At 45.2% G+C, this 16,204-nt stretch overlaps 2 protein-coding genes across 2 annotated transcripts; one reads left to right on the forward strand and one right to left on the reverse strand.

Moving 5' to 3' along the window:
• Positions 1-284: 284 nt before the first annotated feature.
• Positions 285-3,251, reverse strand: PtA15_7A590 (uncharacterized protein; the record flags this gene model as incomplete). Its single annotated transcript, XM_053171212.1, has 2 exons — positions 285-363; positions 3,133-3,251. 2 exons carry the CDS (start codon positions 3,249-3,251, stop codon positions 285-287), a joined length of 198 nt encoding a protein of 65 aa, XP_053022416.1.
• Positions 3,252-4,578: 1,327 nt separating this feature from the next.
• PtA15_7A591 (uncharacterized protein) lies at positions 4,579-7,684 on the forward strand (the record flags this gene model as incomplete). The annotated part of the gene is made up of 5 exons (XM_053171213.1): positions 4,579-4,889; positions 4,977-5,009; positions 5,113-5,527; positions 5,678-7,170; positions 7,252-7,684. 5 exons carry the CDS (start codon positions 4,579-4,581, stop codon positions 7,682-7,684), a joined length of 2,685 nt encoding a protein of 894 aa, XP_053022417.1.
• Positions 7,685-16,204: the final 8,520 nt, after the last annotated feature.

Raw genomic sequence — 16,204 nt, forward strand, 5'->3', positions numbered from 1 at the left:
GATCCGAAGTCTGGCCGACTCAGTTCGGAGTGTCTGCTTGCATAAACACACGGTACTGATCAGCGGGCCGAGCCCGGAGTTCATGCGCATGTTCTGGGCGGAAGCGTCGGGGGGCATGCCCTTCGAACCCGAGCAGGTTGTGGACGTATATACAGACTGCAGTATCTATGTACCGCGGCCTGTACTCGGCTTATTTATCTGACACGAGTGTCAGAATTTGTTTTTCGTTTTCGTTTTGGGTGGCACAACCAATGTCGGGCCAGGTCCACCGTACTGTAGCCTCCTTACACATAGCCCCCAAGGTTGTTCGGCTGTTCAGCCGGCGGGGAGAGAGATGATCGAGGCGGCTTTTCTTGGTTGGATCTAGTAGGCTCGGACATTTTAAGGTAAGTAATGTTTATTGCGAGCCTAACGCATTGCCAAACCGAGGGGGCATATGCGTTTAGATGTGAGGGAACAGTCGACGCATGCAGGGTGGGTTATGTTGTTTGTGGTAACCAATTGCCTGTGGCAAACTCCTGAGGAGAATTTTCTCTCTCTCTCTCTGCAGAAGAACGCTTTGGGGATCGGTCTCGTTTATGGGGTGTTTGATGGATACATTTTCGAGGGCAGTAGATTTTGGAGGGAACTACATAGATACATCGATTGAGGGGAGGGCACTGGGTAACTTCTTGGAGGGCGCCAGGTAAAATTCAGGGAGCTGGCGCCAGCTGGAAACGTCCACTTTTTCACTTCAATCCTGAATGCGCTTCCTGTACCCCTCCTGTGTTGATGGCCGGTTCCGGTGATGGGCTATCCACCCTGTGCCGATGATTTTCTGTTCCCTCCGTGGCCCCTTGCCCCTTGCCTCAACTTGACAGTCGCTTCATGACGATCATCAGCAAAACCTACATAACAGCGATGGGCGAGAGGAAGTCTTGCTGATTTGCACGTACGATTTGGGCTCGACATATCCCGGGCTCGACATATACCGACAAGTACGAGATAGGCACTGTGTAAAAATATTTATTTACAAGCGACGTGTCCGAATGTTCCTGGACTTTGGACGAGAGGGGCAGAGCAAGTTGCATGGCCTGGGCTCACGAGGTCATCTGGCTGGATTATTTTAGCATTGAGAATAGCGATTCGTGGCGAAACCGGTGCGAAAGACTAGATCTCGTCGCCACTCGTGCACAAGTCCACGACATCCACGACTGCTTTGCCTGGAGCGTGACCGTTTACACTATATGTGATATGTGGTTCCGCATAGGTCAGATGGGGAGGATACGATTGGATTTTGGAGACAGTGGAGTGGGCTCCATGTTCGTCCACTCATTGGTGACATCATTCTGCTATGAAGAGTGTTTTTGCCGATGTGGCATTTTCACAGCCTCTGACTAGCAGGTCTGCATAGGAGACTCGAGCCCAACTGGCATCATTGCTTAGGGTTTCTGGTTCATCGATACATAGAAAAGTACCATGTCTCTTTCGATGATAAATCTTTCAAACGGCGTTGGTCAATCGCTCCCTTCTATGGGCGACGGCGGGCGATAGGGTGATGTGCGGCGAAGATAAATATTGAGTTTCGGAGTAAAGGAAAAAAATATCGGTGTGAATTTATTTATTTACAGCTGTTGTAATGCGTTGTTCAACCGCTTTTTGTAACCCCACAGTGATGGCACACAGCAGTGGTTGAAATGAACTGTCTGCTCGCCAAATCAGCCCAACTTTCAAAATTCAAGCCTCCTCCAGGAGTTCGGTTCCATCCACCCATCTTTCGGACGGTTCATCGTGGGACATGAGTCCATGACTCATCGGGGAGACCTCTCAAGAGCCCTGCCCGTTACCATGCGGAGGCGTCTATCCATCGATGATCGAAGGTTTGACGGATGTGGACCTTCTTTTGGAGACTGTAGTGTGCCCGCGGGCACAACGATTTTCTGAACTTTAGGCAGAGTCGCAGACACATTTTCTGTCATCTGGAGTTCCTCTTCACCGTTGAAAGTTGAACCTGTCAACTCTGCACAGCTCTGCACCGGATAAAACAAAACCGAGAGAATTCTTCCCAAGGATGAAGGAGCCCGAATTATGCGCTTGAGTTACAGAAACCTGCGTCCAACTTAAAACAACCCTTGTACATAACTTTATCATGTTCCGGACAAACATTGGGTGCCAAAAGATCCATGTCAAGACTCAAATCCAAATCTTGATGGTCTTCTTGAAACCTGGCCCGGGATTTGCAACTTGATCAGGTTTTCCATTCATGCAAGAGCACAGATCAAGTCCAGAGGGGCATTCACAGGTGTTCACTCGTAAGCTGGCTGGGAAAAGACAGCAGCACCTCATTCTCAGCGATTGGCGTACACTGGCGTACATGTATGTAACATGAATACGTAACAGCTGCCTCTTCGTTCTGCCAAGCTGAGTTTGAAAAGGTTTGATGATGTGTTAACGCGTGGAAAGAGGCAGGAGAAGGAAGACACCCATAAATAGGTCAATTTAAATAGAAGAAAAACACCTGCACATCTTCTTCAAGCATCAATCCCATTTGGCTTGAGTAAAATATGCATTGATGAGGGTTGCAGCCCTTCGAATTCCATTTCATAATCTTTTTCTCTGCAGTTTCCAATCAAGAAAGATGAGCACATCCTGCCTAACAGCCCCCCAAAACTATCACCCAGAGCCAACTGAACAACAGCAGAGCTCTACCTTGAGGGACATCACCGCCCGTCTTATGTATCCATCCAGGAGTTATGTGAGGCAGCTGGCTGGAAGTCTTCTGCCATTGGAATTTACATAAACATATCCCTCAGATCCAGAATATAACCATTCATCCACCTTCACGCCCGGCTCTCAGAGCCGTACATACCCAAACTCCAACTTGTTTTCTCGGCTTTGCCATTCTCTGAATGGTGAATGGGCTCATAAACAAGGGCGCGTTGATAGTGGTCCTCTTGAAGCGGCCATCGGCACTTCGTGGAGCTGTCGGCTCGTGAACTTTCCCTTGAAAGCAGAAGTCGTGACGTTACATATGAATCAGCAGATCAAGAAGGAAACAACACCAACACATGTTTTATCATTAGACTGGAGTCTACATTCATCATGATATTCGAGTGAAAATGTACGTGTTGTACCACTCTATGCAATACAAACGCTCGAGTGCATCCGTCTGCGCCGTGGGGGACGGCGTAGCCAGATCGGAGCCACTTCCCGGGAGCTGGGCGGGTGGTCGGGTGGTCGATGGAGTGCAACTCTTTTCTTCTGTCGGCCATCTTTTCCTTCTCACAACAACCCCACTTCGCCGAGGAAGCCTCCCCAGCAGGCGCGCTGGCTGCCTCCGCTCGGAACGCATCGGATCTCTGATATCACAATATCTGCAGCCTCCATCGACTCTTCTCTCTCCCTCTCTCTGTCTGTCTTCAGAGTTCTGTCCCTCCTGCATCAGAGCCTCCCATGTATTTACTTATGTAAACAAATACTTGCATGTATGTCTTGCCTGCCGTGCTCGTCCGATACTTGGTGTGTTGCATGACTGGGTATGTATCTGTGTGACTGACTGGCTGCCTTGTTCTAATCACCATGCTTCTACACCATCTCCCCCAACTCCCGGCGCTCGCTATGCCCAACTGTCTTCTGCTTCCTCCACCGGCCATTCCTGCGACGCGCCGTCTCTAGCAACCAGATAAACATGCCCTCTCCCAGAGATCCGCCACCCGCCAGTACAACGCGACGGTACTAACTCCTCCTACAGCTCGAGAATACCGACTAGCATCCTCCCAGTACCACCACAACTCAACTCACACTAGCACCATTCCTTCACTCATCTACACTTCTATCGTCTCCGTCCCCCAGTCACGACTGCCTCGCCTACGAACAATATACGCAAAACATCTCCTCAAGCGGTGCCCTTCTTCCCTCCCTGTCTACCAAACCTCAGTTCGCAGCTTCTTTCATCAGCAACAACCACAAGTGTCGAGTGGTAGTCACCCCAGCTCAGCTCGGCCCGGTCCCAACTCTACCCGATCAGCGTCCATCTCTCTCCGCGCGCTCTCTCTCTCTCTCTCTCTGCCATATAGGGTGCATCGTACAAAGCTCGGATTTCGAACACTCACTCATGTTGACCAGACCAATTGGCCCCCGTCCTTCTTGCAGTCTTTCTTGTCTATAAAAACAGGCCATCAGACCCACTGGCCGCCCCTCTCGCGTCACAACATCGGACTGTCATCTTCGTGCAACCCATTTCTTGAATAACTCGTCAGGTGTTTCTTATTGTAACCATCGCCCTGCTCTTTTCCGGCCCCCAAATACTTTGCTCCCCCGCCCCCTTACTCCGTCTGCTGAGACCTGGCACTGAGCAAGTCTCTTGGATATATATATTTATTTATTTACGTACTGTGCTCGTTTGTTGGATGAGCAGTACTACTATTCTAGCACCGTCTTGAGCACTTCCAGCTCAGTCGACCCCTCCAGAATCCACACCCCGCTTGTTTCTTTCGTCCAACTTCTATACCCCCCTCAACCGGCCCCTGCCCATCCTCTCCTCCTCCGATACTTGCGTTTGTTTGTCCCACAGTTGTCGTCAACGTCCATCCATCTCCAATGGCCACCTCCCATTTTGTCTCCTCTTCTCCTACCCCTGCTCATCATCTACCCCACCCCTTCCGTCACTTGGAGGCCCGCCCTTCCCCATTTTCCCCGGCCAGCGGCTCTCGACGTCACCAAACCCATCACGCGCAGCACGAAGATCACGAAGCTGATGAGTATCTTCGATCGAGCCCAGCCGGATCCGAAGGGTGCGTCGAAGCGGAGGACCAGGCAGAGTACTACGACGACCGAAGCCCAGAAACTGACGAGCTCGAGGACGAAGACCAAGCTGGCATGATGGACGAGCACGACCAACACGCTTCTGGGTGCGAATACGACGACGGAGAGGGCGACGAGGAAGAGGAATCAGAGGAGGAGGAGCCAGCTGAGCAAGCCATGGACGAGGCTTTCAGCCCAACATTAGATGCCTCGTTTGCAACGTCCATGTAAGATATTGGCATCTCTTCATCCCTTCCTTCGGCGGTCAACCTACTTGAGGTCACAAAATAAAAACAAAGTATTCACCCAAAATATCTCCACATTCCCTAGGTCAATCGCTACCGCCCCTCCCACTCCGTCTCCCAATCCATATGGGACCACATTCCCCGAGAGCGTCAGGAATTCAGTCAGCAGGAAGAACACCTTTCTACCCGCACATCTCTTCGCGCCCAACCCGAATGCCATGCCTCCCTCCTCTTCTCCGTATGCCATGGACATCTCACCCGCCCCTGCTCGACGCTGCAACATACCGAGAAACTCACTACAGACAAGCAGCTTCCAAGCACACCACCCGGACGACCCATTTGCAGGAAGCCCCTCTCGCTCTCAACCCAAAACTCTCTGGAAGGCCAGCCCGACCACCAGTGAAACCCGGCGGACGATTGGCCTGAGGAAAGCGCTCACCCGTCCGCAACTCCCCATCGACACAAAATTCGTCGCGTCGGGTAGAGCTGGTCAGAGATCTGTAAGTTTTTTTACACATTTCCATTCCTCTATCAAAGAATCATTAGCTCTCGGTTTCTGCAAAAAACAACAAAAGAAAAAAGAAAGAAAAAAAATAAACGCGATTTACACGGCCTTGACTCATTCGGGATGCCTACTCTCATTATTCAAGCCACCATGTCCATTGGCTCGGGCCAGCAGTGATGGCATGGATATCGATTCTCCCAGCTATACCCAACCGAACCATGGGGATGGCAATGACGCCCGCAGCTCCCATATGAGCTCTGATGACCAGGCGACTGGCACGTCGCGTCTAATTCAGCGGACCTCGCGCTCGGCAAGCCAAAGCAGTATTGGCAAACGCAGCCGATCTGATGAGGACGACGACCGGGAGCACCTATCCTCCCGTCCGAGCAGCAGCGGCAGTAATGGCCGCCAACTAGCTCCTCAGAAACGCATCGCGAGTCCCCCAAGGTTGTCTCTTCCAGCGCACTCTCAAGGCAGCCGTCTGTTTGCGCCTACACCCACCTTACCCGCCGAGGAGAATCGCTCATTCTCACCCTACTTTTCGTCCTCGTCACCAAGTGAGAACATGAGCCCAAGCATCAAAGCGGCTGCGAAGTTGACCCTGGGCCGCAAGGCTGGCGAGCGATCACTATCGGGATTTCACTTCCCGACTTCCAAACCCCACCTCCCCTCGGCCCCCATTCTCTCCAGCAGCCGTTCTCAACAATACGGCAAGGGCAGTCTAGGCTCTGCCTCCGGAAGCAGCATCGCCACCCGGCGCGCTGGCTTAGGTGTTGTACAGAGTAGCGCAACACTCTTCAGTCGCCATCAATCCGCCTCATCCTCCTCAACCGTCGTCAATCGCCAGCGGGATGCCATCGGAAGGCCTGCCTCCAAGTCTCGCCGGGCGATGAGCTTCGCTGCCGGCCGAGGTAAGAAGCTGGATCTTTTGCTGCAAAGTAACAGCATGGCCGTCGACCTCGACGAAGAAGATGAGGAGTCAGACATGGACGCCAGCTCAGCGTTCAACTGCTCCCCCATGCCCCGAACCGCCAACCCTCTGGTCAGTGGCACCTGGCCCAAGTCTTCCGAAAGTCCGATCCGCCCCAACAAGAGCAGCAGCTGCATTGACTCGATGCACCACTTGACCCGGAAGTCTTCTGCACCTGGTCCTTCGGGCTCGAGATCGTTGGCCCCACCTCCCTTCAACCACGGTATGGCCGACCAGAGTCCCACCCGGCCATTGATCGCTACTATCGGCGCGGCGGTAGAGAGTCCTGTGGGGATGGCGTTCAGCGAAAAGGAGCGCGCTGGGAAGATCCTGCCTTGCCACAAGGTATCCAACGACGGCCTGATGCGTATCTCCCCCCAGACGATGAACCGACTGCTGGAAGGGGAATACGACGACAGCATTACCCACAAGGTCATTGTGGACTGTCGCTTTGGGTACGAGTACGAGGGTGGGCACATCCGTTCGGCCATCAACATCCAGGACAAGAAAGCGGTCGACAAGATGCTTCTACAGGGTGGACTGTTTGCACGCGGGGAAAGGGACGTCCCTCTACCCAGCGAATCCGGCAAGGTGGACTCGGCTGGGCAGAGGAAGAAAGTGGTAGTAGTATTTCATTGTGAATACTCTGCCATGAGGGCACCGACTGTGTACGTAAACCAACCATCCTCTCATTTCCCTTTGACCGCGGCACCCGAGGCTCATTTTCCCATTGTTGTGCGACCCTTTAGTGCGAAGTATCTTCGCGAGCAAGATCGGCACAAGAACATGCCCCACTACCCTGCCCTGCACTACCCCGAAGTGTACATCCTGGAGGGCGGCTACGCCCAATACTTCGTCCACTCTCCCCAGCATTGCGATGGGGAGTATGTGAAGATGGATGACCCGAGCCATCGAAGCGACCGCCACGCCGACTTGAACCAGTTCAGGACGCGTGAGAGCTCGACCTTCTCGCGGGCTAAGAGCTTCACCTTCGGCGAGAACAAGAAAGTGGCCAAGAAAGGGAAGAAGCCCGTCTTCCTCATCGGCCAGACTCGCGTCGAGTCCCACCGGCAGCGGGATATCTTCGGAGCCAAGCCCAGTAACGAAGGCTCCTCCCAATACTCCAGGATCGTCGAGGAAGACGAGGAAGACATGCCCGGTCACCTCCCCGAGACGCAATAGTCTCCCCAACCCCTTCGCTCGGGTTCTCCGTCCCTTCCGAGCAACTACCACCCGCCATCCCCCATGGCTTTTTAATCGAAAAACAAAACGCGAACCAAGAAGTCATCTCGCACATAACTTGGTGGACCACTAAGTTTACGAAACCAAAAAAAAAAATCGGCCCGCCGATACCGATCTCCAACGGCTTGCTCCTAAAATTCACCGCAAGTGATCTTTACGCTGTACTGATATGTTGAATTCCCCCCTCGTCTCTATTCCCGTTCTGACGATCTATATATATCCTTTCCGAGCTGTGTGACACTAGTACCCCTTTTCCATATATATTATTATACCACCAAAATATTTGCCCTCCGCTCATTCCCTTCCATTCCCTCTTCACACAAACATCATCAACGCATTCCCACCACCCCCCACTTACACGTATCGAAATGTCCACTATATTCCCGCCACATTTTTTGCTTGTCTCATTGATGTGTGTTTATTCCGCTTTCTTTCGGGCTCTTTCTGGTTCCTCTTGCACTTCGTATAACTGTTGTTGTCCAAAGCGATCGGAATACATAGATATACATACATTTGGGTTTGCTTCTTTTCCTTCTTCACACCAAACGATACCCTAGTTTCTCATGTTTATCATTATATCATTATCCCTTCTACTTTTTTTTCTTCTTTTTTACTTTGTTTCTTCTTATTTAAGTTGAATACCATAAGTTATCATTATATAGTACCGAACTGTTTAAGTGTCCCTTCGAATATGTTGATCATCAAGGTTATTATTACCTGGGTTGTTCTTTGTTTTCTGCTTCCATCGACGTGACAAAAAAGGACCTCACTGAATCCAACAGAAAAATCTAAAGTGTTGTTGCTCGTTCCCCCAATCTCTTGTTTTTCTACTACATTTTTCCATCGAAGAAAAACATTGATTTACGCAAACTGTCATACTTTACATACTCCACAGATTAACCACGGGCTCAACAAAGCCTCTCGCCCGCAGGGTCTCTCTGCCTGAACTCCCATGGCCCGTCCCGAGGCCCTTCGCGCCCTAGCCCCCATCAGACGAGTGAATTCCACTGAGCCCGATGCCAAATTTTTCTTTGTATATGCCCAGGGAGCAACCTGGAGAAACGTTTCCCCCCAGTAAACACAAACCATACTCCAATTGGTCTCGGGTATTGAGCAGCCATCCCCAAGCTGCACTCAGGATGAATGAGTAATAGAAGTGGCTCATCAGCACATAAAAAGGGAACATAGCAATTAATTGAACACTGAACCGTCAGATTCAGCCGATCATCAATGGACGACTTCCCGTCGAGTCTGAGAGCCTCCCAGATCTCGATTTACACACCCAAATTCTTGATTTTTGACAAAAAGAGAAGTGTTTTCCCAACCCTACAATTTATTGATTTCATGTGCACTGGTTGATTTTTTGATAGGTGTTTTAATTTAGGATTTAGAGGGGCATCTAGAGCTCTCTAAATGACGACGGGAAGTCATCCAATGTCATATGCATTACACGCTGGGATCAGCTTATCACAAGCCAAAGATGTTGGTTTATAACTTCAGATCAATTCAGTTAGTTCACGTCACCTGACATGTAGTTACGTCAAAGTTTGTCTGGTGAAGCCTAATCTGAATTACACAGCCGTTTGTTTTTCATTTATTTTTCCTGTTGGTTGCTTTCTGGGGCATTCAAGGCTTCAACTCAAGGCAACATCAAAAGATAACTGGATGTACTCAAAGATTTATCTTGGGATGTTGGCACATTGCAGCTAATGTCATTTCAACCCACCCTACTTGTATTCTATGACCTTCCCGGTGGGAGTGGACATGGTCTATCTGTCTCATCATTGATAGGACAGGCCCTGAGTGGTAATTTTTTTCTCTACTTCTGTGCTGTCTGTCTTCCAAACAGTATCTCAAAATCAAAAAGATGTGGACCCTTGTTCCCACCAAAATTTGTGATCCTCCTTTCCCATGTTCCTTCAAAATTGGGCATCCAAATACCTTTGGGAAAAGACTGGCACACTTTTGTTAGGTTTTTTGCTTGCAGAAAGTGGCTTCAAAAATACTGGTAAATATTTTGCTGGGATTCTTGGTTATAATTCATCAAATTCTGCACGGAGCAATTTGGATGAACAGCAACACTGTCCCTCAAGGAACCCTCCAAAAGATCAAGCTTAACAAATCCCGCGAGGACCGCAAGGTGTGGAGCTGCAAGCAGGGCTTATGACTAATAAAAAATACCAAATTCCACATGAAGCATCCAATTCTTTTTGTAGGCAACCTACATTACTGGTCTTTAAAATTTGAAATGAGATTAAACTGATTCAGCCATCTTCAGCACCATAAAACCATTATGTTGCTTCATATTGGTCAAAAGCAATATAATGGTATTATGGTGCTGAAAATGGCTCAATGAATTCAATCTGAGTTCAAAGTTGAAGAGCAATGGTGTAGGTTGCCTAAAAAACATTTCAAGGATTTATGTTGAATTTTGTATTTTTATCGGACTTGCTTTGCGCACTGAAAAAACTCTTTGTGCACTGTGCAGTGCGCAAATTTCCAAACTCTTTGTGCACTGCAGGTGAAGGAATCAAAGTTTTCCAGATTTTTTTGGCAAATCAATAAAAAGACTTTTTATTGCCCTCTGCACATTTTTAGGAGCTTTTTTAAGCTCACTTGTATGCTGAAAACACCCATTAAGAAACAAAACAAGTTCAGTCATTTGGGGAGCTTGAAGTAAGGTTCCCGCATGCCAAAAATTCCAAATAGTTGATTGAATAATGCGAGATATTATTCAAGTGTTTCAGAACTTCTTGGCCACTTTGTGGAAGAACAAGGCTTTGAAATATTAGGAGATAGAACCACTTACTGGCACACTTTGACAGATTTCATGCATAATTTCCTAATATTTCAAAACCATCTTCTTGCACAAAGTGGAAAAAAAGTTCTGAAGCCCTTGAATATATATCTATCATGATTAAACAAATCATTTGGAATTTTTGACCTGCGTGAACCTTAATTCAAGCTCCCCAAATGGCTGAACTTGTTTTGCTTCTCAATGGGTGTTTTCAGCATACAAGGGAGCTTCAAAAAAATCCTAAAAAATGGGCAGAGGTCAATCAAAGGACTTTCTATTGATTTGTCAAAAAACTCTGGAAAACTTTGATTCCTTAACCCACAGTGTGCAAAGAGTTTAGAAATTTGCGCACTGCACAGTGCGCAAAGAGTTTTTTGCAGTGCACAAAGTAAGTCAGTTTTTATTGAATTAGTCAGTGATTATATCACCTATATTTATATCAGTGCCCAAATGGGGCCTGAAAGGAGGACATTGGCATAAGGCTATCTTGAAAATAAGCAGGAGGATTCTTGTCTTTCAATTCTCCACTCACCCTGATATGCAATGATCTTTTTATTCTATTCCAGCTGAGTACTGGCATCAGCTCGGCTATCTTTCTGTCTGCTCAGCTTCTCTCTAAGCTTTGTATTTTTTTCATCTTTTTTTGAAATCAACAAGTTCTTCATAGCTTGTTGGCACTTTACCTGTTTTTCTTTTTGCACTAGGGTTTTGGCAGTAAGTCAAGGTAAGTGGCTGCTGTGATTTTCAGACCAATACATGCAGCAGAATGCAAGATTCAGGGCAGAGCTAGTGTATGTACCGATCCTCAAGATGTTTTAGGATTGGGATGGGGATCTCAAGCTCTGCCTCCACCTCTACTGGTGTATTCAAGGTTCAGACTCTGCCGACTTGGTTTCAGTTTCATTACACTCTTTTGTATATGTTTCCTTGGTTCTCTCTCTAGCGCGTGTTTTGAATTTTTTCTCTTTTGCCCCACTTATTTCTGTGAATCAAAAAAATAAAGGCAAAGACAGCACAAGCAGAGGGAAAAGAGATCACACAGGAGTATAAAAGAAGCAAAGGAGGAATAGGGAGAAATTTCTAGAAAACCAAATAAAAATCTGTTTAAGTATCAAATTACATTAAGTCATGGTTTCCTGTCTGAGAAGGATGCCTATTCTTAGACATGGTATTGCAAAATCAGATTCTAAAGGTCATCTAACCACTAGTCACTCACTTGAACCACTAGGCTAGCTCCACTAATCAGATTCTAAAGGTCATCTAACCACTAGTCACTCACTTGAAGCTACTCCCTTTTTGGAAAAACAGCTCCTATATATGTCGCCGCAACTGGCTTTGGGAGTTGTTTTCCAAAAATATTTATTGATTGGGAAGTTGTTATTGTTTTCCCTAAGAAATGGGAGTTGCCCACTCAAAATGCCCTTTGCAGAGGGCCTCTTTGGGATTGTGTGCTGGAGTAACATGTTACATGTTGCACAAGCTTGATACATGGGTTAATTAGTGTAAATTTTACATGGGGTTACTTGTTGCTGAAATATCTACATGATGTTTATCTGGTGCGTAAATATGTTGTAAATGCACCACAACCCCCACCCCCCCCATATTACGCGGCATGTAACCTGGGCCCTGGGGCGCTCCGTGGTGTAGTGAATAGCAGCAATCTCATAAACCATGTAAAAAGACGCTATGCATGGCAGCGGCGCAGTCTTAAAATCTTTTACCCTCTTGAAACAAGTACTAGAGTACCACAACAGGATGTGCCTAACGGACACCTGCACCTGGCACCCAACAATGGGTACTAGGGGCCAGGTTAACAATACACCTCATGGGGTGTGGTTTAGAAAATGCATACAATTCACAGATAAACTTATTGAAGAATTTCACCTGGTGTATGTTTCAGCCACCCAGAGATACTCAACAAATCATTTTACTTTTTGAATGAGGTGCTTTTTCAACCTCCATGGTCCCAGCTTCCACATTCTTGATATTTATCACCAAGCAATTCTCAACAAAACACTCTTGGAAACATTAAGAAATCTCAAGTCAACAAAACTTCTCCTACTCACAAGAAATATGCCAATGAGTTATACTCATCACCTGCTAAGATTTTTGAGGTTACTCATTTGTTGTCATGCAATGCAGGATCTATCAAATTCTGCTGATACTTGTGGTCTATGTAGTTATGGAACTCAGTTCCAACATTCCAAACCCAAATATCTTTCTTATAATCTCTCATTTAGCTTGCAGACTGAGGGCCAAGATGATATGATTTATGAATCATCAAACCAGTTGGACCATGCCAACAATATCTCCAAACAAACAGATATTGAGAATATTTCTGGAAATTCAGGCCTTGCTTCAACAAATCACTCCCAGACTAAAGAAAGTAATGTGTGTGAAGATCTGAGAGTTCAGGATGAACCATTGCACCATGAATCTAGCATTGTGAAGCTTCCTGCATCATTTTCAGGGGTGAACAGATCTCAAGACAGACATCTCACCAACACAAAACCACCAAAATGCTCCCAAACCTCAATCAATACATCTCAAACTCAGAATAAAGTGGATCTGGAAGGCAATTTCTTGAAATCATCCTACATTGAAAGTGAATTTTACCCAGAGCAGGTAAAGCATTGTAAATTATCTTCTGGGAAGGGGAAGTTTCCCTACAAAAGCTTGAAATTGAATGAAATGAAGAATATTAGAGGCTCTGTGGATAATTCCCAAATCATGAAATCAGGGTATGATAATCAGTTAATTGCCTCAGCAGCCAAGAGGATTAAACCCACTCATCCCCTATCAAAAATTGTAGCACAAAGAGATAATTATGACAAACTTGTTTTAGAACAATACAAGACAAAAAGTGTGCCAATCAAAACCTCCAGCACTTCCAAACCAGCAAAAGGATCAAATTTTGCTTCCCTGAGCAAACCAATGCAATTGAAAAGCTCAATAGGCTACAATCCAATTCAAGGAGGTCAATCAAAAAAATCAATACTAGTAAATTCTAAAAATCATTTTCCTCTCTCTTTGGGAATTGGAAAAGTTAGAAAGATCTGTGATGTTCAGCTTGAAGAAAAAGTCAAAAAGAAGATCAAAACCAAAGACCTGTCATATTTTTCTCCTGAAAATTGGAATCAAGGGGGATCCTCCCATTCAAATAAACCATTAACTGTAGCATCATCAGTTCCGCCCAAAGGATCAAGCAGAAGGAATGGTGATTATACTGAAGGATTCACTAGATCAGAGCCTGGAATGCGCTCAAGGCTCTCCAAAGAAAAAGAAGATATAAAAATTCCTTTGAGTTTAAATAATTCCAACTTCCACCCTGTATCAAATCCTAAACCAAGCATGAGCCCTGCTGATGATAATCGTATGTCTAACCCAAAAACCGGCAAAAAGACAAGCCAAGATTCAACAAAATATGTCTTAAAATCTAAACCGCAATTGGATAATGACAGAATTGTTCAAATGAAACATAAGGAGAACAAAAAGGAAGAATCAATACAGAAACATAAAGGTTTCATCTATAGCAATTGAAGAATCACATGAGGGGAAATCAAGGGATTTAGAGGGGAAATATGAATCTAATTCATCCCCCAACAGGCAATCAACAGCAAAGAAGGTTGGGTCTTCCAACCATTCCAATACCAGTGATATTATATTTTCTGAATGCAGCAGAGAAAAATCTGAAAATATGATGGTTGAAAAGTTAACAAAGAATCCCAAGTCAACCAGCGAAGTTTCAAAGTTGATTACATTTGCAATCTTTCGCAATAGAAGAAATGTTCAGCTGTGCAATATTGACAAGTCATGTCTCAAAATTCTGTACTTCAACCAACACAGTCTTGTGGCTGAAGACCCACATAGACATGTTCAAAATAGAGTTCAGAAAATTTTCTCTTTAATGCCATTGAGTAAAATGGGAAGCATCATGTTGAATTCTGGAAATTGCTTCACATGGTTTAATTCTGTATACGGAGCTTCTAGTTTTGCAGTTCATGATGACATGGTTAAAAGTGGATTATATAGCAGGAGAAGTTTCAACAAAAGCACCCAAATAAGGAAATACAATTCTTTCTTGCAAAATAAGCAAGTGTGGTTCAAATTTTGGGAAAGGCAGGCCAACATCAAATTTCAAGCAGAGATGGAAGATTCAATATTCACATATGAAATCCTCACGGAGATACTACCATTATTCCTATTCTATGTTCAAATTATTGATCACATATTTAATCCCTGTGAATCCATAGATGAAAAGGCCAAAAATGTCCCTGCTATCATAAAACAGGCAATAGGAGTTTTCAAGGCTAGTGCACCATTGTTGCTGACCGTGCGAAGTTATAAAATTAATGGTAGGATATTATATTCTAGTTGGATTTGGAGCTTTCTGAAGTGTTGGATGGAGACCTCTTTCACCCAAGAATTCAAAGAAATTTCTTGGAAAGGGGAAAGTGATATCAACACAATCTTCAAGGGATTTTTCAACCTAATCTTTACATCATCATGTGATCAGTTGACCAATCACCTGAGGTACAATTTCAAATTTGAGATGAAAAGAATGTATTTCAATGAATACAGCCTTTATCTTGAAGATTCAGTTCAAAATAGCCAAAACAAAATCAATCATATGCTGAGTAACATGGAAATAAATCCAAGTACAGGAAGTATTGTGTTGAATTGGGAAACTGCCCCCAAATGGTTTGCTGAAATTAAAACAGCTTTTTCAGCCCAATATAACCATGAGGAAGATAAAATTAATCAAGAGAAAAGCTTAAAGAAGCGGTCAAGGAATTCTAATTATTGGCAATCAAAAGCTGTTGATGAGTTTTTGGAATTAAAAAATCTTTGGCTAACCTTCTGGGAAAGACAGAGCAACATCAACCTTGAGCTGAAACTTGAGATAGAATTGCTGGAAAAAGGAGAATTCCCCATACTTGTTGTGGAGAAAGCATATCCAGTGTTTCTTTTTTATGTGCAGATGATTGAAATTATAATGACACCAATTGGATCTGTTGAGAAAAATGGCAAATATCTTTCAGATCTTTTGAAAAATGCAAAGAAAAGTTTTGAAAAGTTTGCAACATCTCCGTTTATAATGTCATACAAAGACAAGAATGACACACAAAATGTATCCAATCTTACCTGGAAAGCTTTAGAATACTGGTTAGAGAACTCCTCAAATTATGAATTGAGGAAAATTGCTTTTGGATCAAAAAAAAAGATACTCCTAATTTTTAAAGTGTTTTTCAACACAATATTCAGAGCCTCAATTAAAAATTTAAACTGCCACTTGAACATTTTTGAAGTTCAGTTATTATCATGATAAATTTAACCATATGAAACAGGTAGCTAATCTGAAAAGATCAAAGCTTATGGGAAGGATAATTTACTAATCTTGATTTTTGACCTTATCTTGATGTGTTTTTTCCACTGGGTACCATCCAATGGGTGGGTGGGGGTCACAGTAGAATTCAAAAATAACTTAGACCTATCAAGGCCTTCAGGAACATACTTATAGCACCAAGGAACACCCAAATGTGGACAGCTTCAAATTTTTCAAAAGTTGCTCCCAAAGGCCCTCAAATAGGTTCTAAAGTTTTTTTTTTCAAAATTATATTGTGAACCCCCCTAATATACACACTTTGTTGATTTGTAACACT

The sequence above is a fragment of the Puccinia triticina genome, chromosome 7A (assembly GCF_026914185.1).
Source record: "Puccinia triticina chromosome 7A, complete sequence".
NCBI classification, from domain to species: Eukaryota; Fungi; Basidiomycota; class Pucciniomycetes; order Pucciniales; family Pucciniaceae; genus Puccinia; species Puccinia triticina.